This window comes from Ovis canadensis, chromosome 4, assembly GCF_042477335.2.
Source record: "Ovis canadensis isolate MfBH-ARS-UI-01 breed Bighorn chromosome 4, ARS-UI_OviCan_v2, whole genome shotgun sequence".
Taxonomy (NCBI): domain Eukaryota; kingdom Metazoa; phylum Chordata; class Mammalia; order Artiodactyla; family Bovidae; genus Ovis; species Ovis canadensis.
The window spans coordinates 35175498-35200536 of record NC_091248.1 but is presented as its reverse complement, the minus strand read 5'-3'; the positions used below and the strand labels follow the sequence as shown (position 1 = coordinate 35200536).

Sequence of the window (25039 nt, the reverse complement as noted above, 5' to 3'; positions counted from 1 at the left end):
AGAAAAAGTGAGTATCTTCCACAACACATACATCTGATTTGATCTGAAGATAATCTACCTTCCTCTAGACATCTCCAGGTAAGCATAAAACTTACAGCGCCAAGGTCAATGATGAAGCAGTCGCCCTTGTTGAAACTGTCCCAGCTCAGGGGAACTTCCGTGGCCCTGACAACTCTGCGACCTTTCACATGCAGGAGCCTCTGAGCGGTCAAGTCATTTGTAAGCACATGATTGAATCCAGACGCCACACCTCCAGCCTGATCAGTGAGAGAAAGAAAACAAAACAAAACAGATGAGGCTTTGACACGGCAGCTTAGAAAACCGCTGGTGTTGGTACCAAACTGCTTGCTAGGCCAAGAGAAAACAGCCAAGTGCGTGTGAAAAATTAAATACACAGAAGAGAATTTCCCACAGGCAAATCAATAGGTAATTGTTTTATTTTAGGCTTTGTCCTTCCTATTTTAACCATTCCAGTTAATACCGCTAATATTCCAGTTAATATTTGTCCTTCCTATTTTAACCATTCCAGTTAATACCGCAATATATAAAATCTGCTAAATAAACAGAAAAGAGTTGTTATTCTTTTCCTTTGGGGAACTAATGATTCTCAAAACACTGAATGAGAAGGCAGATAAGGATTTCAGAGGAAAAGGTGATAGGAGGTTAGAGAGTCAGAGGTCACAAGCATACACGAAGGGGGTCTGGGAACCAGGCAGCATGAAATTCCCATGGTCATAGCCTCAACACAGAGGAAGGACCTGAGTGCTTGCCAGGTATGGGCTGCTTCTAATCTTAGTCCTTGATTTTACATTAAGTAATCACCTGTCTTATTTATCTATTTATTTAGGTAAAAAGAGTTTACAAAACATACCAGGCCTAAGTATTTACAGTCTAAATTGGTTGCTTATCCCCATCAAAACAAAAAGAAAATCAAAGTCCAACCACGTTGAACTAAGAAATGGTGACCAAAAAAGATGAACTGTATCAAGCACGTCTTCTTGCATCATTTGAAATTAGCTCTCAGCTTTTTCAAGCTTTTCATTCTCTTCTTGAATTAAAATGTTAGGTACAACAATATTTATTTACTTCCATAATTAAAGACTGATGCTGGGAGGGATAGGGGGCAGGAGGAAAAGGGGATGACAGAGGATGAGATGGCTGGATGGCACCACCGACTCGAAGGACATGAGTTTGAGTGAACTCCAGGAGATGGTGATGGACAGGGAGGCCTGGCGTGCTGCGATTCATGAGGTCGCAGAGTCAGACACAACTGAGCGACTGAACTGAACTGAATTTGCAAAATAAAGGTGTAGTGGAAATAAATCTGTTATTTATTAATCAAAGTCCTCCCATGATAATATGGAAAGAAAATTAGCAGTATAAAAAGTCTATATGGGACTTCCCCAGAGTCCAGTGGTTAAGACTCCGCCTTCCAATGCAGGGGTGCAAGTTCAATCCCAGGTTGGAGAGCTAAGATCCCACATCCTCAGGGCCAAACAACCAAAAACATAAAACAGAAAGAATATGGTAACAAATTCAATAAAGCCTTTAAAAATAAATGGCTCACATCAAACAAAATCTTTGAAAAATGAAGTCTATTAAATAATCCAAATTTCAAGTTTATTACATCAACATATACAAAGAAAGAGGTCAAGCTTCATATATAATTAATAGCACATTCTTTAAATTTCCAATGACTTTTAAACTTCTCTGCTTTTCCAAAAGGCCCTCATGAATATAAAAGTTTTATTAGTACAGGCTTAAATATTGACTTCAGGATAACTATAACCACAGGCTTTTACAAACACATAATAATTTCCCAGTTCATAATTTTAAAAGGATCGCCATATTTCTTGACAGCACAAAGTAGTATACAATAAAAATAAAGTTTTTCATCTACATATTACTTATGCTTGGCCATTTTAATTTTTTAAAATAAGAATTATACTGTGATCTGATAACAAAAAATAGTGTAAGAATACTGTGCTCTGAAAAAAGTCATAAAATAGAGAGTTGACTTAGGCTGAAAATAAATATATAATATTAGGATAATTTCATACAGTGAACTATCAGAGTGATATATATATATAGTCTGTGAACATTTAATGGTATTTTAAAAATTAATTTTGTCTCTAATATTTGATGCCAAAAATGAACAAAAAACAAGTTTCACATATATCCATATCAGAAAGTAATTAATTCTTCTGTGAACATTGCTTGAACGAACCCTAGAAACACCCAGTCTCCTTCTACCTACTTTACAGAATGAAAGCAAGGTGAATGATCTTCTAAACCAACGGCACCATAAATACTGTTTTACTGGCTGACAGATGTCTAACTGTTGCTATTTACGACCACAGTTGGGGCTGGGTCTTGTTCAAGCTGGGAAAGGGGCTTAGCCAGAGATATATAATAAAAGGAAGCAGTAGTAAGTAATTAATCCTCTATAACTCCTCCCCAACTCCCTATAAAACTTCACAGAGCAAAAAAACCACAAGACAATTAAATGACATGGGACCTGGGAAGATGGTCTCAATGTTTCCTAGCTACATCTTTATACTACATATGGCAACTACATGTGACCAATGCTGATTTGGTAATGGTAGACTTTGCCAAGTTTTACTCATTTCAAATAGACACAATATCCTTTTCAAAAGGTATTCTTAAATAAAAAATTCATCCAGACATTTGAACCATTTACTTATATTGAAAGCATCATTAATATCGGTTTCTAGCTTAGGCACTGGAGTCAGTCACCCAATTCAGTCATATAGCACCTATGAGACCTTCACAAATTAAGCTCTCTAAGCGTCCACTTACTTATCTTAATAGGATGATAATGATAGAAACTGTACTACAGGGCTTTTTTTTTTTTAATTAAATGAGATGACACATGTGAAGTGCTTAGTACATCCCTAAAAGCATGAAATTAAGTGTAACATAATAATAATAATCTTTGCTGTTCTGGGAGGCAAAATGATCTCTGTTTCCACATCTCCTATCAAGTCTAGCTATAACTACACATGTTACCATCTGGTTAATGTCACTAATGATAAGATAGTAAACTGATTTTTTTGCTGATAAATTTGACCTCTATGTGCAAATATCCTCTTTCTCAAAAATGCTGATTTGTGGTGCTTTTAATGTTGACAATTAGAAGACAATTATTCAATAACTGTAAAATTACTTTTGTCATGTCCACTTTTAAATATATTTCCAGAAATTTGATTTCAGAAGACCCACTAATACCAGAAGAATTAATAAGCATGAGTCTCAAATGACTGCATATGCACTATAACATACGTATTTTTATCATTTAATCTAATCCTTATGATACCGACACAGGAAAGCTGTTGTTACCCTGTTGCACTCTTGAGGAAACTGAGCACAGAAAACCTGTTTTTCCTGAGGCAAACAAGCTACATGTGACAGAAATGGGTTCATAACCAGGACGATGGTACAGTACCTGCATTTAGTGATACAAGCCCCAGCTTACTCTAAATCTTGGATTCACTAATATACAGTATATTTCAGGATCATCTGACATAAAAGTAATTCATGTGAATTAAATAAAAGGAATAGTTTCATATTTAATAGTCTCTAGACTAGAGTCAGAATTCTAGTTTAATAGTTTACTTCTGAATTTTAAGGTCTCCACAGGGCTAACATACTGGAGGGGTGAGGTGGTAGGGTCTCACAGACTGCTGCCAAAGCACATTTGATTTTAAAAAAGACTGTTTCTGGGGGGTTTGTCGGGAAGGTATTCTTCACACTTTAACTGAACATTCTCAGGGGCATGGGGAATAATGAAAGATGGACAATCTGCAAGGGTCACTGAGAGAATTCCAGAAAAAGCTATCCTTTACTGAAAGTTGCCTTAAAGGTATAGAGATAGTGAATTATCTGATATTTTACTTGTTTATTTCCAAAGTAAAGTCATTTGATGATGAGTTTCAGGCTAAAACACATAAACTCTGTGACTCTGTGTGTGTGTGTGTGTGTGTGTGTGTGTGTGTGTGTGGCGGGGGCGGGGGTGGGGGTAACGTGTGTATGCCAGTATATGTGTAGGAGTCTGTGAGGCTGAACCACACGTATGTTCAATTCAGTGGTTTCATTTGCAACATTTCTAAGATCAAACTAAGCTATTTGGGAAATGTATGTTTAGTTCTACGTATTAACTGAAGTTATAATTGCTATAAATACTGGATTCATATGTTCCAGAACAACTGAAATTCCTGAGTCATGGGTCATTTGTAGCAAATTCAGAGATTCTTTAGAATAGCAAAAGATAAACACTATTAATGCCCATGTTGCCTATATTTACTTAACTTCATTAAAAATTACCCTGCCAGATGAGATTAAGTCAGAATAAGTCACACATTATAGCATATATCCCACAAACATTTATCAAGTACCTATTATGTGTCTAGAGAGTCCTGGGGCTATATCGGTGAACAAAATAGATTTAAATGAAAACGAAATACCCCGCCCTCTTTCTGAATTACTTCACTTGGTTTAAGTAGCATTGACATATACTACCATGTGTAAAATAGCCAGCCATGGGAAGCTGCTGTACAGGCGCAAGGAGCTCAACCCGGTGCTGTGACAGCCCGAGGGGTGGGATGAGCTGGTGGGGGTACGGAGGGGAGGTTCAAGAGGAAGAGGACATGTGTACACTTTCGGCTGATTCACACTGCTGTATGCCAGAAGCCAACACAATAGGGTAAAGCAATTATCTTCCAATTAAAAAAAAAAAAAACCTGCCCTCAATGAACTTTTATTCTATCAAGGATGCACAGGAAGAGAAAGAGAAAGGGAAGTTGCTCAGTCGTGTCCGACTCTTCGCAACCCCATGGACCGCAGCCTACCAGGCTCCTCTGTCCATGGGATTTCCCAGGCAAGAGTACTGGAGTGGGGTGCCATCGCCTTCAAGGGGGTCATAAAACAATGAGGGAGCTGCTTACCTTGTATTTCAGACCTCCTCTAAAGTAGCCAACAAAATCCGTAGACTCATAGCCTTGAAGTTCTCTGTTCTGCACAGGTTTGCCACCCAAGTAGTCATCCATCTGAACAGTAAAGATGGCAGCTGCTGTACTTTCATCCTGAGTACATTCCTTTCCTAAAAGAGCAAATGACAGTATCTCATTTGTCAACTGAGAGACAGGATTAAGGCAGAATGTCTGATAAGAAAAAACTCAGAAACTATCCTTGAATTATACTGTGTGGATCACAATAAACTGTGGAAAATCTGAGAGAGATGGGAATACCAGACCACCTGACCTGCCTCCTGAGAAGCCTATATACAAGTCAGGAAGCAACAGTTAGAACTGGACATGGAACAACAGACTGGTTCCAAATAGGAAAAGGAGTACGTCAAAGCTGTATATTGTCACCCTGCTTATTTAACTTATATGCAGAGTACATCATGAGAAATGCTGGGCTGGAGGAAGCACAAGCTGGAATCAAGATTGCCAGGAGAAATATCAATAACCTCAGATATGCAAATGACACCACCCTTATGGCAGAAACTGAAGAGGAGCTAAAAAGCCTCTGGATGAAAGTAAGAGGAGAATGAAAAAGTTGGCTTAAAGTTCAACATTCACAAAACTAAGATCATGGCGTCTGGTCCCATCACTCCATGGGAAATAGATGGGGAATTGTGGAAACAGTGTCAGACTTTATTTTGGGGGGCTCCAAAATCACTGCAGATGGTGACTGCAGCCATGAAATTAAAAGATGCTTACTCCTTGGAAGGAAAGTTATGACCAACCTAGATAGCATATTCAAAAGCAGAGACATTACTTTGCCAACAAAGGTCCATCTAGTCAAGGCTATGGTTTTTCCAGTGGTCATGTATGGATGTGAGAGTTGGACTGTGAAGAAGGCTGAGCGCCAAAGAATGGATGCTTTTGAACTGTGGTGTTGGAGAAGACTCTTGAGAGTCCCTTGGACTGCAAGGAGATCCAACCAGTCCATTCTAAAGGAGATCAGCACTGGGATTTCTTTGGAAGGAATGATGCTAAAGCTGAAACTCCAGTACTTTGGCCACCTCATGCGAAGAGTTGACTCATTGGAAAAGACTCTGATGCTGGGAGGGATTGGGGGCAGGAGGAGAAGGGGACGACAGAGGATGAGATGGCCGTATGGCATCACTGACCTAACTCCGGGAGTTGGTGATGGACAGGGAGGCCTGGCGTGCTGCAATTCATGGGGTCGCAAAGAGTCAGATATGAGTGAGTGACTGAACTGAACCATATAAATCTATGTATAAATTGTTCCTCTTCAACAGAACAATCTTTCAGCAGAAATGATGCAATATAAAATACCATTTTTCTAATAACTAAAAGAATTGCTCTGTACCTGCTTTCTAGTTTTTTTTTTTTTAAACCTTAAAAGAATCACCACTGTCCAAATATGTTCAGGATGATATAACAATATATTCCGGTAGGATTCAGATTCATTTGGTACAGTTGATAAGATCAGGCTGTCAAAACATTTTTCAATAATCTTAGCCTTTCTCAGCATTAATCTCCAGGTTTCTAGCATGTCAATATATTAATATTTGTAAGGAATACAAACATCATAGGCTAGAACTAAACAGCACTTTGAGAATGGGAAAATTAATGTAACTTGAACTTATCCCTATTTTTTAAAGTATAAAGGTTTTTTTTTTTCATAAGTATGTGCAACATAGGCATAATTAAGTCAATACATTTTTAAGGAATTTCACATGTTCTGAATCTTTCCACTGTCAAGCACCTTAGTTCCTCCAAAGTCATAATCTTCAAGATAAGATAGCCCTTTCAAAAAGCCCTTTCAAAAAGCCCTTTCAAAAAGCCCTTTCAAAAAGCTGACAGCTGTCAGTCAGTCCATAATTCTTTTATTTGGGCTTCTCTGAACTTCAGTGGAATACGGTCATACTTCAAAATTCTCCACGTGTAATCTTTGGTATCCAATTTTCTCAAGCAATTTACTTTAGTACCATGTTTAAGATCAAGAGATGGTCCTGTCTTTTTCTGAATTTGACAACTTTAAAGATGAGGCTTCCCTGGTGACTCAGTGCAAGAGAATCTATCTGTCAATGCAGGAGATGTGGGTTTGATTCCTGGGTCAGAAAGATCCTCTGAAGAAGGAAATGGCAAGCCACTCCAGTATTCTTGCCTGGAAAATCCCATGGACAGAGGGCCTGATGGGCTAGAGTCCATGGGGTCACAAAAGAGTCAGATATAACTTAGCAACTGAACAACAACAAAAATGTATTAAGTTCAAATCATATTCACTCGTAAGCGATGAAATCCTAGAACAGTACAGATTGTTGGGATATGCCAATACTTTTTTTTTTAAGTCCAGACACTATGTTCTCAAGATAAACGTAAAGATCGCTTCTAGGACTACAGAGCCGATAATTTCCCTCACATCTTAAGCTTTCCCCTGTGTTTGAGTCCCAGTGTCCCCACTTACTGGTATCAGATAATATTCTCTGAAGGAAAGGGGAGAATAAAAGAAGCAGCATGCTCACATCTTTTGAATGTTAACATGTGCAGTATTATCCTGAGAATTTAACATATAACACACATTTAATTTTCATAATTCTAATACAGACCTGATCCAGGCAACCTCACTGAGGTCAAAACACCAATTCTCAAGACCCAGTGTCCTCAGTGTACACAAAGATCAGAACCAGGACAGTCCTGAGAGGACCTCAAAACTTATGAGACATTTAAAAACTTTTACTATACCTAACCTGTGAGAAAGGAGAAGGCAATGGCACCCCACTCCGGTACTCTTGCCTGGAAAATCCTACGGACAGAGGAGCCTGGTGGGCTGCAGTCCATGGGGTCGCTAAGAGTCGGATGCAACTGAGCGACTTCACTTTCACTTTTCATTTTCATGCATTGGAGAAGGAAATGGCAACCCACTCCAGTGTTCTTGCCTGGAGAACCCCAGGGACGGGGGAGCCTGGTGGGCTGCCATCTATGGGGTCGCACAGAGTCGGACACGACTGAAATGACTTAGCAGCAGCAACCTGTGTGAAAACCATTAATGATTCTAGAAGTAATAGTAGCTAATATACATTTATAGCACCCTTGCTATGGGCCAGACATTGTGCTAGTGTTTTACATTAATGATCTGCTTTAATCTTCAAATAACCCAATGCAGCAGAAATCATTTCCTACCATGTTACAGCAGAGGACATGGAGGCTTAGACAGAAAAAGTAACTTCCTTGAGGTCATAAAGTTGATCTTTGGCAGACACAACCCAGGATTACTAAGATAGGTTTCTGTGACTCTGAGGCACAGATCTTAGAAACTACAATACTGGTAGGCATTTTTTAAACTCAGACTCTCACGAGCAGTATAATTTTGAGGTGACTGGGGAATGTAATTTTCCTCCCTGGATAATTGACACATAAATATTTAGAAGCTATAACAATACTAGAGTTCACCTGGAACCCCAACTAGTAGTATTCACTAAAGTTGAAGAAAGGAAGTCAGTCAAGTATATTAAAGAAAGAATTGGATTTATTTATAACTCCTCTCTTACTCTCAAAGAAGACTGGTGTACTATATTCTCAGAAAAAAAAAAATCAGTAGCTAGGTATCAATTTTATGAACTCGAGGTCAAAGGAAATTACTTAACACACATAAAAAACACATGCGATTTTGCAGTCTGAAAGGGCTCGAGTGTCATTCTTCTGTCCACTTCCCCACCCATAAATTAGACTATCAATGAAGGCAAAGACGTTAAAGGAGGAAACTTAAATCAGCCTTAATAGGAAAGGTGTTAAGGATGATGCATCTGATACACATATTCTTTCTTGAGAACAAGTTGAAATCCGAGTTTCTTGAGGTAGATACAAATGGATAGGTATGTGATTAATGAATGAACTGGAAGTAAGTTAATTAAATTATCCTATAATTTGTTGATGCTTATGAACTGTGCTAGGCCAGGGAATGTCAGTATGAGAAAACCAGAGTCTTCTAAAAAGGCTGAAAGGTCTTCATGAAACCAATACTAGCTTTTGAATATAAAAACTAGAATCAAAATCAGTTATAGCATGATGAAATTCTCATAAGTGTACAAAAACTATTGAGTGTTTGGAATGAGTTCTTATGACTTCATGTATTTTTCCCATGCTGATTTTCCCAGTGCCTTTCATGTTATATTGTTTTATGTTATGTTATTTACATTATATTATGTTATATTTTATTTGTATATATGCTGTATGTTTAGCCTCCAAGTCACGTATGACTCTTTTGTAACACCCATGGACTGTAGTCCGACAAGCTCCTCTGTCCATGGGATTTTCCAGGCAAGAATACTGGAGGGAGTTGTCAATTCCTTCTCAAGGGAATCTTCCCAACCTAGGGATCTAATTTGTGTTTCTTGCATTGCAGGCAGATTCTTTATCACTGAGCACCCTGGGAAGCCATATGCTGTAAACTTCCTGAAACTGTTTTGAGGATGTGATGATTTTATATATAAAACATAATAAAAAGAGAGGTTTAATGACTAGGTTAATGGAATATCCATTCATGATAAAAGCTCTCGGCAAGTCTGGAATACAGGGGAAAATTATCAACTTAAATAAACAGCATCTTCAAAAAACCTAAAGCTAACATAATTTTTAATGATCAAGGACTGAATCCTTTCCCCCAAAGATGGGGAACACGGCAAGTACTCTTACTGAACATAACACGGGAAGTTCTAACTATTGCAGAAAGGTAGGAAAAAGAAATTAAAAACATAGAGATTGTAAAGGAATAAAACAATGTGTCTATTTAGAAATGACAGGATGATCTGCATAGAAAATCCTAAGAATAAAACAAACCCTTAAGAATAAATGCATTCAGCAAGATAGCATGATAAATATTAATCAATAACAAAAAGCAGTCGCATTTTTATATAGAAACAATGAACATGCAGAAATTGAAATTGAAAGCACAATACCATTTTCAGTCACTTCAAAGAAACTGAAATACTCAGGAATATGTTTAAGAAAACAAGTACATGATCTACATGCTAACAACTACAAAATGATGACAAAAATCAAAGACCTTAGTAAAGACAGTGTTCATGAATTCTAAGTCTTGTAATATAATAAATATGTCAATTTTCCCCAAATTAAACTATAGACTTAATGCTGTTCCTATCAAAATCATATCAAGGTTTATTACAGATCACATGAATTTGTTATAAAATTAATGTGAAAAGGGATAGTCCCTGGAGTAGCTAAAGCAATCCTGACAAAGAAAAATAAGGTAAAAAAACTAACTCTGATATTAAGTTTTCTCACACAGGCACAATAATTAATTAAGATAGTATGGTACTGGTTGAAGAATAGACAGATGGATCAATAGACCAAGTTTCCTCAAACGGAACATTTTGTAAAACTTTAGTATGCATAGTTTAGTATACTAAATTAGTATACTGTATGTATACTAATTCAGTATGCCGCTGCTGCTAAGTCGCTTCAGTCGTGTCTGACTCTGTGCGACCCCATAGACGGCAGCCCACCAGCCTCCCCCGATCCCTGGGATTCTCCAGGCAAGAACACTGGAGTGGGTTGCCATTTCCTTCTCCAACGCATGAAAGTGAAAAGTGAAAGTGAATTTGTTCAGTCGTGTCTGACTCTTCGCGACCCTATGGACTGCAGCCTACCAGGCTCCTCCGTCCATGGGATTTTCCAGGCAAGAGTACTGGAGTGGGGTGCCATTGCCTTCCCCACTAATTCAGTATACATACATTAAAGTATAAGTATATAAGTACAGGACAGCACAGACTGCCACAACCAGGATATTGACACTGATACAATCCACTTACATTTTTCATATTTCCCCAATTTTACTTGTAGTCATCTGCATTTGTACATTAATTAAATATAATTTTATCACGTGTAAATTTACATACCCACCATCATAGTCAAGACACTGCATAGTTCCATCACCAAAAAATCCCTCATGGTGCCTTTTTAAAACTCCACCCACCTCCCACCTGAACCACTCCTTCCTCACCTCATCCTTAACCTCTGGTAGCAATGAATCTAGACTTTTTAACTGTTATAGGAGTAGAATCATAGAGCACCAGACCTTCTGGTGTTGTTTTTCTTCTTCCCATTAGGCATAATTCCCTAAGGGATTCATCTGACTTGTGTTTATCTGGAGTTTGGGGCTCTCATCCAGAGTGATGTCAGAAAGAGAAAAACAAATATATATTAGCGCATATATGTGGAAGCTAGAAAAATGGTATCGATAATCTTATTTGCAAAACAGAAATAGAGACAGAGCCACAGAGAACAAATGTATGGACACCACGTGGGGAAGGAGAGTGGGATGAATGGGGAGATTGCGATTGACAGGTATATACTATTGACACTATGTATATAATAGATTACTAATAAGAACGTACTGGATAGCTCAGGGAACTCAGTGCTTGGTGGTGACCTAAATGGGAAGGAAATTTAAAAAAAAAAGAGTATGTGTATATATATACATATGTATAGTTGATTCACTTTGCTGTACAATAGAAACTAACATAACATTGTAAAGCAACGATACTCCAATAAAAATTAATTTTAAAAAAAGTTTGTTCCCTTTTGTTGTTGAGTATTAGTCCTTGGTATAGACGTGCCACTTGTTTAATCAGTAACCTGTTGAAAGTTATGCGCGCTGACTGAAATTTATGTCTATTCAAATAAAGCTGCTACGACATCAATGTCTTCGCTCTTGCATGAATCTGAAATTTCTCTGGATTAAATACCAGTGAATGCAACTACTGGGTCACATGGAAGTTGCATGTTCAGTTTCATAAGAAACTGCCAAAGTCTTTTCCATAATGGTTGTACATTTCATATTCCACCCCCACCACAAGCAATGTATAAAGCTCCAGTTTCTCAGCATCCTCCCCAGCCAGTGTGTAAGTTCTTCGCATTGTGTGTTGTATACTCTCACCCCGTTTTTTGGATTCACAGTGCCTTGATATAGCACCCAGCACAGACTAGTTGGTAGATGCATTTAAACTGCTAGGTACCAAGCTGACATTTTTGTTCAGGAAGAACCAATGCAACAACTTCTAAATTACATGCAATAAATGCTTACTTTGTAAAGGAAAAAAAAAATCAAATAAAAAGATCTGAGATATGCAAGGGTATTATGGAAAGACACTGAGGGAGAGGCCAGGGAAGAAAACTCTTCTTCTGTTTTCCTCTTTGGGGTCCCACTTCTTCCTGTTTCCCTTTTCTTCCTCTCAGCTGGCCTGTTTCTTCATTTCTACGCCATGTTCCTTCTCATTCCAGGCTGATTTTAACTCTATTCTCTTTTATCTTCCTCTCCACTGACTTCCTTTAGTCAGGCTTTCTCTTCCCTTGAACTTTCAGCTCTCCCTCTTGGAAGGTCCTCTCAATCTGTTTTTCTGAACAAACCTCATGAATTCACCCAAATTTAGGTCTAATGGTGTGCCTGTGCTCAGTCGTATCTGACTCTTTGCTACTCCGTGGACAGTAGCCTGTCAGGCTCCTCTGTCCAGGAGATTTCCCAGGCAAGAATACTGGAGTGGGTTGTCATTTCTTCCTCCAGGGGATCTTCCCAACCCAGAGATCGAACTCCCATCTCCTGTGTCTACTGCATTGACAAGGGTTCTTTAACCACTATGCCACTTGGAAGCCCACATTTAGGTCTAGTTGTATCTACAGGTCCTGCTGGCTACTGTGCTCTCAACTTTCCACATTTCCCATGAGTTTCTATCGCACAATCCCTCCCAACTCCCCCCATTTTCCTTTTTTTCCATCAAGGCTTTTCTGCTTCCCAGTGACCACAGACACTTTGTGTCTCTTTACTGGAGCTCATCACATTTTACCTGTGTTCTATCACTTTTGTTTTATTGCATTATTGAGATTGTAAACTTTCAGGGAAGTTCCTTAAGTTATTCGTATGCAAAAATGCCTTACACAGTGCTGGACACATTGAAAGTTACTGAATTAACCTATTAATTAATGCACTATTAAGTTCAGTTTTTACAGATCTTTAAGATCATGAAATGTTTCTGCCCAAAGCATTTCTATTACATTTTTTGAAACTGATGAACTACATCAGTTTAGTTTCTCTTCCCTTTCTGAAGTCTGATTCATTCATTCATTCATGACACTTTTACTCATTGCAGAACTAAGTTCTAAACAAAAGGACCAACGTGAAGCCATTACTATTCTATGTGGCATCACTCATTCATGAACATTAGTTATACATTAAGATTTCAGTGGGGTGATTCTTGGTGTAAAACATAAATAGATGACTGTCTGTGATAAAAGGAATAGTGACGTTACACTAGAAAACCACAATGAGTTTGGATCTCAGCCTCAGCCTCCTCAAGCAGGCACAAAATTCTAGTATCAAATAAATGTTATAATGAAACAGTCCTGTCTCCCTGTATGGATTTCTCATTTGGAAGTGTTTGCTCCAGGTGGTGGCTAATATTGAGAACATCACTTCTCAGTGTTCTCTACCATCTTGCCTCAAAATCTTCAAATGTTAGGAAGGAAAAACTACTTTCAGGGACTTCAAAATGTGTATGTATGTGGTTTTGTGTGTTTTCCCCATAATGAATAAAACTAAAAATAAACACAGTCTAGGGGAGGCAAGCTGATTCTCAACGAAGGCAATAAGGCTCAGATAATCGGTGTGTTGTTAGACGGGGTGTGCCCAGTGGCACAGGATCTCACAGGGAGAGGTTAGACATTCAGGATGTTTACGAGTAAAAGTAGAAGGTGGAAAAAGTAGAACACACAAGGCCCAGTGTCCGAAGAGCCCGGTGCGGGTGAAGCCCAAAATAATTACTACCGATGAAGGAGCTGTTTTGTTTCAAACTGTGTCCTTGTTCAAATACGTAAGTAATAAATATGAAAACAGCCATTATAAAGCGACTCATCTAAATACAAAATCTGCCATAGAAAGTTATTTACTTTGTATTGATACGGCCGCCAGCATCCTAAGCAAGAGGAATTTCTGTTCACCAAAGCTGCAAGCAGAGCGGTGCTGGCTTGGAATATGATTTTTAAAGCAGCCAAGAACTTACTTAACCGTTGCAATTACTAGAGAACGCTAAGCTGAGTCCAAGGCAAAAAAAAACAAACCAAACCAAAACATATATATATATATATATATATATATATATATATATTTTAAAGGACTTCCTGCGGCTGCGGGCGAATGCCCACAAACTTGTTTGACTTCATCTCCTCGCTGACAGGGAAACCAGGACTGAACTTGTCGGAAGGTGAGCCTCACTTGGCCGGCCCCAGGGCGCGGCTGGCAGCCGCCCTGGGAGGAAGCGGGAGTTTGGAGACTGGAAGGTGAAAGCTAGAGGAACCAGCTGCAAAACCTGGGAGGTGGACTCGACAAAGGTCAAAGCGATGGAGGTAAGACTGCTCCCCCACTTCGCCGCGCCCTGCGTTCGCTGCCGCGTTTGCCGGCGCGGACTCTCGCGAGTGGAAGGTGTCCAACCCCAGAGCTGGAGGGGGCGCCCACCGGGGAGCAAACAGCGCGACGGGTCTCCAGGGGGGTCCCGCTAGGGCTGCCTCCCCCAGCCCGCCACTCGCAATCCCCGGGCGGCCTCGCCCCTCCCCGAGCCGGCCCCGCGGCCGGCTGGCCCCTTACCCAGCCAGAAGTGCAGGCGGTAGGTGCAGCCCCGGCTGGCCTGCGTCGTGTGGAGCACCAGGTAGGCATCCCCGACGTAGAAGTCGCCGTACGCGCTCTCGGGCACCGGCACCAGCTCCAGCTTCTCAATTCTCCAGACCTGCAGCCCCGCCCGCTTGCCCGCGCGGGCGAACTCCTGGTGGTACAGCCCCTGAGCCATGACTCGGGCACGCGATGTTCCGGGGAGTGGGCGCGGGCTCTCGCTGACCTGGGAGTCGGACTGAACCCAGACCGGTTGGATGGACCCAGGTCGCAGCGGTTTTATAGGGTTTGCTCTGCGGCGAGGCGGAGGAGGGGGCGGGGCCCCCAAACGGGAGGGGCCAAGTGACCAGGCAGGAGTTACTAGCGAAGAGGCAATCCTTTCTCAGCCTAAGCTCAGCATCCTGTACCAACCTCCTGCGCCCTTTCCTGCAGCCCGAGGGGAATCGGAATCTCAGAAATCGTAGAGATCCTGAGAGAACTTACTGAAAATCCAGCAAATGCGTCCTCCCAGGAAGGACATTTTCCTTGGCAACAGATGGAGGAGATCAACAATTAAAACTGTTTAGTGCATCGTTTAGGGAAAAAAAAAAATTAGCTGTCCAGGTAACAATCAACCCCATCATTTCATCTGCCAGTCTCTCCATCCCTGCTGGCCACAGTTTCTCTCTGTCTTGATCTTCCCTGTTTGAAAGTGCCACGAGAAACAGCTTGTCAGTTTTCTTGGAAAGAATGAAAACCTGGAAGGATAGCGGTCTTACCCGGGGGACAGAGCTCTATAAGTCTTCAGGGGTTCAGGGAGCTGTGGTTAATCTCTTTGCCACCTGCTTCCTTTACCAAGAAAAATTTTTTGGAAAAAAAAAAAAGCAGCAATCCTTTTGGGATGTTCTCAGGCTGGGCTGTTTGTGACTGTGGTATTATATACTTAGCTTACCGTGTGAGTTACCTCTTACAAATGCTTCAGGGTGCTGATCTTGTTTTCCCTACAGAGTTTGCTTTTGTAGCGTGGGCAGAGCACTGTAAAATATAGATGAAAGTTTACTCCTTATTTTGCAGTCATTTAACTGAAGCTGATGTGGCAATTGACTTTATTGTTATTGAGAAAGCAAATTGCTCAGGATGCAGAGGAAGAAAGCTAGTTTTTATGCATGTACATTTTCTGTCACTGTATTCCAAATTACAGGCTTCTCTGGAGGTCACTGCTGCTGCTGCTGCTGCTGCTGCTGCTGCTGCTGCTGCTGCTAAGTCGCTTCAGTCGTGTCCGACTCTGTGCGACCCCACAGACGGCAGCCCACCAGGCTCCCCTATCCCTGGGATTCTCCAGGCAAGAACACTGGAGTGAGCTGCCATTTCCTTCCCCAATGCATGAAAAGTGAAAAATGAAAGTGAAGTCGCTCAGTCGTGTCCAACTCTTAGCAACTCTATGGATTGCAGCCTACCAGGCTCCTCCATCCATGGGATTTTCCAGGCAAGAGTACTGGAGAGGGGTGCCATTGCCTTCTCTGGAGGTCACTAGTTACATACAATTTGATTTTTCTCTAATTAATTTGTTTTGAAATAAGCATTACATGACCATGGTAAAAAAAATTCAGAAGTATAGGTGAGCAATAAAAATGTATCTCTATTTCAGCTTTCACCAGAGGCAGCTGAGTTAACAGTTTCTTGTGTATTTTTCCAGACATATTTGATATTCTTTCACCTACAAGAATGGAGAAGGCAATGGCACCCCTCCAGTAGTCTTGCCTGGAAAATCCCATGGGCGGAGGAGCCTGGTAGGCTGCAGTCCATGGGGTCGCACAGAGTCAGACACGACTGAAGCGACTTAGCAGCAGCAACAGCATCTACAAGAATATAGATAGCATAGTAATTTTATTTTCTAACAGAAATGGTAATATACACACTGTTCTGTAACAACATATCAAAATATCAATACTCAATACTCATAGAGCCTCTTCTTTTTACTGACACATGGTATTAAATCTTATAAATGTACTGTAATTTATTTAATCTGTTGAGGTTCATAGGTATTTAAATTTTGTCTATATTTTGCTAACACAGTGTTGCAAACATTTCTTGCAAGCAACCATTCTTGGTTCTGAGGCTTTAGCAACTTCCTAACTACAGCAAGCCTCAGGTTCCTCATGTATAAAATGGGAAAATAATAGTTTTCACCTTGCTGCTGCTGCTGCTAAGTCGCTTCAGTTGTGTCCGACTCTGTGCGACCCCATAGATGGCAGCCTACCAGGCTCCCTCGTCCCTGGGGTTCTCCAGGCAAGAACAATAGAGTGGGTTGCCATTTCCTTCTCCAATGCATGAAAGTGAAAAGTGAAAGAGAAGTCACTCAGTCGTGTCCGACTCTTAGCGACCCCATGGACTGCAACCCACCAGGCTTCTCCGTCCATGGGATTTTCCAGGCAAGAGTACTGGAGTGGGGTGCCATTGGACTGTTATTTGAATTAAATGCACAGGTACCTGTGTTTGTTTGAACGTTCTTTGGCATTGCCTTTCTTTGGGATTGGAACGAAAACTGACCTTTTCCAGTCCTGTGGCCACTGATGAGTTTTCCAAATTTGCTGGCATATTAAGTGCAGCACTTTCACAGCATCATCTTTTAGGAATTAAAATAGCTCAACTGGAATTCCATCACCCCCACTAGCTTTGTTCATAGTGATGCTTCCTAAGGCCCACAAGACTTCTGACTCTAGGATGTCTGGCTCAAGGTGAGTGATCAAGATATCTTGGTTATCTGGGTCATGAAGATCTTTTTTGTACAGTTCTTCTGTGTATTCTTGCCACCTCTTCTTAGTATCTTATGTTAGGTCCATACAATTTCTGTTCTTTATTGTGTCCATCTTTGCATGAGACATTCCCTTGATATCTCTAATTTTCTTGAAGAGATCTCTAATCTTTACCATTCTATTCTTTTCCTCTATTTCTTTGCACTGATCACTGAAGAAGGCTTTCTTATCTCTCCTTGCTATTCTTTGGAACTCTGCATTCAAATGAGTATATAGTTCCTCTTCTCCTTTGCCTTTTGATTTTCTTTTCTCAGCTATTTCTAAGGCCTCCTCAGGCAGCCATTTTGCCTTTTTGCATTTCTTTTTCTTGGGGATGGTCTTGACCACTGCCTCCTGTACAATGTCACGAACCTCTGTCCATAATTCTTCAGGTACTCTGTCTGTCAGATCTAATCCCTTGAATCTATTTGTCACTTCCACTATATAATCGTAAGGGATTTGCTTTAGGTCATACCTGAATGGTCTAGGGGTTTTCCCTACTTTCTTTAATTTCAATCTGAATTTGGCAATAAGGAGTTCATGGTCTGTTCCACAGTCAGCTCCTTGTCTTGATTTTGCTGACTGTATAGAGCTTCTCCATCTTTGGCTGCAAAGAATATAATCAATCTGATTTCAGTATTGCCCATCTGGTGATGTCCATGTGTACAGTCTTCTCTTGTGTTGTTGCTTCCAGGTGTTCAAGCTGAATTTAGAAAAGGTAGAGGAACCAGAGATCAAATTGCCAACATCTGCTGGATCACCAAAAAAGCAAGAGAGTTTCAGCAAAACATCTACTTTGGCTTTATTGACTATGCCAAAGCCTTTGACTATGTGGATCACAACGAACTGTGGAAAATAATTCAGGAGATGAGAATACCAGACTACCTGACCTGCCTCCTGAGAATTTTGTATGCAGATCAAGAAGCAACAGTTAGAACTGGACTTGGAACAACAGATTGGTTCCAAATCAGGAAAGGAGTACATCAAAGCTGTATATTGTCACCCTGCTTATTTAACTTATATGCACAGTACATCATGTGAAATGCCAGGCTGGATGAAGCACAAGCTGGAATCAAGATTGCCGGGAGAATTATCAATAACCTCAGATACACAGATGACACCATCCTTATGGCAGAAAGCAAAGAAGAACTAAAGAGCTTCTTGATGAAAGTGAAAGAGGAGAGTGAAAAAGCTGGCTTAAAACTCAACATTCAGAAAACTAATCCCATCACTTCATGGCAAATAGATGGGGAAACAATGGAAACAGTGAGAGGCTTTTCTTGGGCTCCAAAACCACTGCAGATGGTGACTGCAGCCATGAAATTAAAAGATGCCTGCTCCTTGGAAGAAAAGCTATGACCAACCTAGACAGTGTATTAAAAAGCAAAGACATTACTTTGCCACCAAAGACCCATCTAGCCAAAGCTATGGTTTTTCCAGTAGTCATGTATGGATGTGAGAGTTACACTATAAAGAAGGCTGAGCACCGAAGAATTGACGCTTTTGAATTGTAGTGTTGGAGAAGACTCTTGAGAGTCCCTTGGACTGCAACTTTAAGGTTGTTGCTGAACCACAAAAGACGCTGGGATTCTTGGCCTCCAGAGAAGAAGAATTCAATAGGGGGCCAGAAACGAGGCTTGATCACTCAGAACTTTTGTGTAATAAAGTTTATTAAAGTATAAAATAGATAGAGAAAGCTTTTGACACAGACATCAGAAGGGGGCAGAAAGAGTATGCCCTCACTAGTGTTAGCAATGGAGTTATATACTTTTTAATTAATTATTACAGTGACTCAAAAACATGTCTGAAGGTTGTAAAGACCTTGCTAGACCCACTCCCATAATTTACATTTTAAGAAAACAGGACTAGCCAGAAGGTTTTTTCCAGAAACTGTCCTCAAGCAGGATACATTATTGTTATATAATCCTAAGGAATGTAGAGGAAAACAAGTTTGTCCTTTCCTCCTCCTTGAGAATTCCAGATCCCTCTCTCCTTGGGGACCCCCAGACTTCTTATCAACCCTCCTAGGAATTGACTCTCTCATTCCCCCCTTTTCTTTTAAGAGAATTATTTTGCCAAGGGAAAGAGGCATTGTTTTCATCCCATAACTACTTCCTGCTATTTAGGGGCATTGTCCCTAAATTGCTGAGACAACATATTCTCCTAACCCTCATATTGAGGATCTCTGTTCCAGGGGCCCCGACTATTAACTTAAAAGCTTTCAGACAGTTAAGGACAAACCCTGTTTTACAGTTATAGATGTAAGGCAAAATAGTCATGAAACCAAGTTAAACTCAAAATTAAAAGTCACATTATGTCCATAGTTATATCAGTCCATCTTAAGATTGTTAGATGTCATTACAGAGTTGAAGAGAGTCCTTTCCTTGAAGTGGAGATGTCCACCATGGGAAGCCTTCTACTGATGATAAGGGGATCACTCCGCAGACCCAGCAATTAGACCAATTGTGGAATGCGAGATAGGAATGAGTCCGGGACGGGAAGGCATTGTCTTGAGGGTCAAATGGCAGACTCAGGACTTCTGGAGTCAGCAGAAGGAGGCTCACATAGATTATCAGGCCCATCTAAAAAGGACAAAGTCAGAGTATAGAAAGTAAAGACAGAAATGATGCCACTTAGTTCTGGTCAGGGTGCCACCTCTTAACTCAAGTGTGACGCATGCGCGAATCAATTCCTGCCACTTTGACAGCTGTGGGAAAAGAAAGAATAACCTGGCAATTAGGGCCTTCCCAGAGGGGCTTGAGAGAGTGGCCCCCAGATCCCAGTGTTTTTTTCAGGACCTTGGCTCCTGGCTCAATTAGAGGCTTGCTTGACTCAGAGGCTGGGTCAGGAGACACCTCCTGGAGTTCCATTAATGCCTGTTGAAAAGCTGAGAACTGAGTTACATAATTAGTTAATTCTAAGGCTTTAGGAAAACTTTTCCATTGAGCATTTTCAGGAATTATTAATCATCCATCCTCTGACTGTAACCATCCTTTATCAGTAATCTTTGCTCCTCTTTTCTCATATCTTTCTAAATCTTCCTCAGTATGTTGTGGTTTTTCCTGTTCCACAGGACCTGTCCAGATCAAGGGTGTCTGCAGTGAAGGGGTTTTGTGAAAATGCGCTTTTCTGGCTTGACAAGTCAGCCACCTGATTACCTTCTGCTACTTTACTCCCATCCCTGCTGTGCCCTTTGCAATGCATAATAGCTACTTCTTTAGGACAATATACAGCAGTTGAAAGTCTCTCGATCTCTCTGAAATGCTTAATAGGTTCTCCTGTTGCCATATTAAACTGTCTTTCTTTCCATACTGCAGTACGAGCATGTAAAGTCAAATAAGCATACTTAGAATCAGTGTAGATATTTACTCTCCGCCCTTTGCTTAACTCTAGAGCTCATGCCAGAGCCACAAGCTCCGTTAACTGAGCACTGGTTCCCTGGGGGAGAGATTTTGCTTCTAAAACCTGTTCAGCCCTCAGCACAGCGGCAGTAGCTTACCTACTTTATGCTTCCCATCCCTAACACAAGAACTGCCATCTGTAAATATTTCTGTGTCAGGATTGTTTAATAGGGTAGATCTTCCCAAGCTGCATAGTTTAAAGTTAGAAATTGGAAGCAATCATGATCAGGTGTTTGATTTTCCTTCTCAGCAAGGAAAGTGGCAGGATTTAAATTTCCACAAACTTTAAAGCTTAGTTATTGGTCCTTCTAACAACAATGACTGATATTTAAGAAGCCTACTGTCTGCCATCCAAGAATTAACCTTAGAATTTAAGATTCCACTCACATCATGAGAAGTCAGTACAGTAAGATTTCATCCATAATTATTTTTTAGGCCTCAGGTGTTAATAAAGCCATTGCCCCAATTATTCTTAGACAATGCAATCTGTGAAATTAGGTTTAATTCTCTACTTAGATAAGCAATAGGTTGCTGGTGAGGCCCTCAGGGTTGTTTCAAAACACCCAGGGCCATACCTTTTCTTTCAGTGACAAATTAAATTCCGACCTTGTGGGCAAGCTCAGAGAGGGAGCTTTCAGGAGAGCAGTCTGAAGAGCTTTAAAAGCCTTTTGAGTATCTGGAGACCAAACCAGTTTGTTAGTTTGGGCCTGCTGGGTCTCAGTTATAAGTTTATATAAAGGCCGGGCAAGTTCCCCATAACCCCGAATCCAAATGGAGCAGTAGCCTGTGGTTCCTAAAAATCCTTTCAATTGTCTCAAAGTCATAGGCAGGGGATGATTTAGTATAGGTTTAATTCTTACGGGGCCTATGGCCCTAGTCCCTTCTGATATGATTAGGCCCAGATAGCTAACAGATTGTTGACTAAACTGAGCCTTTTCTCTTGGTGCCTTGTAACCGCAGCCTCCCAGAAAGTTTAAGAATTCCTCTGAGGCTTGTGAGCAAGATTCCTCTGTTTCAGCACAGAGTGAAATATCATCTACATATTATAGCGCAATTGCTTCGGAGCTAGTAAAGTTTTGTAGATCCCGTGACAAACTTTGCCCAAATAAGCAAAGTAGACTGGGCAGTGGACCCCAGACAGTCCACTACGGAAGCAGATCGGGAAGAAAGTGGGCCAGGGGCTTCAGTAAGCACAGAGTAAGTTGCCCCAATATCTAAAAAGAAATCAATGGATCGGCTCCCCACAATTACTACCTGGGGTTCCTCAGGTGTAATTAGGATGGGAGCTTGTGTGGGCACCCTCAGGCACCTTCAGTCCTGATTGTCTTGAGAGTCTAACCCTTGAAACCTAAACCTCTCGGGGCAGTCTCTCCTCCAGTGTAGTCCCTTGTAGACTGGACATGGAGCCGGGGGCGGCTTAGATGCCTGAGGGCAATCCCGCTTGAGGTGCCCCTCCTTTCCACAGTAATAGCAAACCCATTCCTTTTCACCTGGGTCTCTCTTGGCATTTTTCTCAGGCTGTTTAAGAACGGTCCTGACAGCCATTACAAGGGCTTCCGCCTGTTCCTTTGTCTTTTTCTGCCTTTCTTTCTTTTCCTCATATTCCCTACCATAATAGACAGTTTGAGCCGGTTGCAACAAATTATCTAAAGACTGATTTGGTCCATGCTGCTGCTGCTGCTAAGTCGCTTCAGTCGTGTCCGACTCTGTGCGACCCCATAGATGGCAGCCCACCAAGCTCCTCAGTCCCTGGGATTCTCCAGGCAAGAACACTGGAGTGGGTTGCCGTTTCCTTCTCCAATCCATAGGCCTGTTTTAATAGCTTACGGCGGATATATGGAGCCGTGAGTGAGTGAGAAATCTATCTTTTAAGATCACTCTTCCCTCTTCATTTTTGGGATCAGTCTCAGTGAATCTGCAAAGGGCTTCTCTCATTCTATCCAGGAATTTACCAGGAGCTTCCTTCTCCTATTCTGTTTGCCGCTTTGGCATAAAGTCTTAGCACACACTTGCCTGAGTCCTTCAAGAATACACCTGACAAACTGACTCTGATGCCATCTTCCTTTAGCCTTGTTATAGTCCCAGTCTGGTTCTACAGTTGTAGCCACACGTTCTGGGAAACAATCTCACTCAGGAGGACAGTGCAGATAGAGGACACCGGCGGGCCCAAGGCAGAGTCTCCTCTTAGCCAAGGACCCCGACCGGTTTTTGTGAAAACCTTATATACCCTAAGTGTATAAGGTTCCCTGAAACTAGTCTGAACAAAGGAAAACGATACAATCAATGTTAAGCAGCAATCATATGCCTTAAGCCTAGATCGTTAACAGTGGACAATTATCAATAGGCCTGTGGTCATGCCCCAATAAGCCTAATAGAATGTATGATTCTATTCGGTTACACAGATAAGTAGGGTATTCTTTTAGGCGACTGAGAGTCTAGGTAGGAGCCCTGGGGCTCTTCCTTTGTGTGTGTGTGGGGGGGGGGGGGGGGCTGGTTTTCCAGTTGATATGTCGTTTCCATAGATACTGGGCATATAGCTCAAAGTCCACAATCCGGCCCAAGATGGAGTCCTGCTTTCAAGATGGAGCCTTTTCTGTTTCCTCCTTCACTATAGTTGGGACCGCCTGATTCCCTGTGGGTTCTCCCTCTTCCCTACTGATTCATTACCAAGCCATTCATCTCCATAAGCAACAGCGTTCCCCCAAACTCAACTTTTTGAGCTGGGAGTCAGCATTTGTCCCAAGATATATATCACATCCTTCCATGTAAGGTCATAAAGCAGAGTAACACTTTTAAAAGCTCTAATATATTTTTCTGGGTCCTCTAAATAGTCTCCCAGATCCTCCTTGATTCTTTCTATTTCATGACAAGAAAAGGGCTTATTAACTCTCATAGACTGATTATTTCCCCTGGTGGGTGCTTCATGAAGAGGCAACAGCTTGAGTGGCTGTTTCTCAGCCTCTCTGGCTGCTCTGCACATATCCCAGGGATAGATTGGAGAAACCTGCTTTTCTCTATCTTTTTGTCTGCTGTCCTCCGTCTCATCCTGTATTTCACCGTTAGCTTTTGCTGTCTGAGCTTCTCTTACTTTGATTGTCTGAGTTTCTACTGAAACCAGAGTAGTCTGAGGTTGTACTGAGACAGGGGTTGTTTGGACCGCTACTTGGGCTGTTTGACTCTCAGTTTGGGTTTTTACTGAAACCAAAGTAACCCTTCCTGGGGATGGTTCTCTGACTATCAGTTTGCTCAGTTTGGAGCTCCAGGTAAGGGGGCAAAGCAGGAGGACAAAAGGGAGCTAAAGGTTTCACACCCAAATCTATAGCCTTAGGACATAAGTCTGGCACACCTCGCAGAGAGAAAAAGAGCAACACATATGCTACTTCTACCCATTTCCCTTGTTTTCTACAGAACCAGTCTAATTGCAAAACAGCATTATAATTAAGAGACCCTCCAACCGGCCACCGTTCACCATCTTCCAACGGATGCCATGGCGATGCAGTATCACACAGGAAGATCAGGCGTGTCAAAGAAGTGAGGCTGGATCTTTCAACAGGAGGCATCCCTCCCTGGTCTAGATGGGCATGTTGACAGACTTTACACTGAAGCCTTCCTTGCCTGGTTGGGCTTAGTCTGTCCCTTACCGATGCAGGCGCTGTACTCATCCCTCCTGGTTCTCCCACTGAGGCGGGGTGGAGATGCACCAGGGCTAGACCTGATGGCATCCCAGACTGATGTCCAGCTCCTCACCATTAAAACCTTGCTCGCCTCTGATTCTACCCAGGGTGCTGTCCAAGTAACCTTCCGGAATGCCTCCCAATCTAAGACTGCTGGGGGAAACATTCGTCACCTGAGTGCCTGTGCATGACCCTGAGTATATTCCTGACCACAGTAGGACCGGTACGAACATAAACTGAGATGTTCCTTCCAAGTGTCACCACTATAAGCGATAGCAAAAGAGATGGTGAAGGGCTGGTCAGTGAGGAAAAAGTGATTTTTGTCCTCAAGTTATTAGGGCCAGTCCGTCCAGTTCATTCCCACAGATTTCACAGAAAGAATATCTAAACAGTTGGGACAGAAGCCACTGGAAAGCCTCCTCTGGTCCACTAAGAGCTAGTGTTACTAGAGGAAGAAGCCCACTGCACTTCCAATCTGAGTAACCTTTAACCTCAGAGATGCTCCTGGAGCTACAGCTTC

The 25039-nt window shown here is 41.5% G+C and overlaps 1 protein-coding gene across 1 annotated transcript in view; it reads right to left on the bottom strand.

Moving 5' to 3' along the window:
• The window catches only part of SCIN (scinderin), a 79057-nt gene extending 63911 nt beyond the window's left edge, over positions 1-15146 (bottom strand). The window contains exons 1-3 of the mRNA XM_069586628.1: positions 14650-15146; positions 4965-5119; positions 96-257 (exon numbers count right to left, since the gene is read on the bottom strand). Coding sequence (XP_069442729.1) covers positions 96-257; positions 4965-5119; positions 14650-14848 — 516 coding nt within the window. The 5' untranslated portion in view covers positions 14849-15146. The remainder of the gene's footprint in view (positions 1-95; positions 258-4964; positions 5120-14649) is intronic.
• Positions 15147-25039: the final 9893 nt, after the last annotated feature.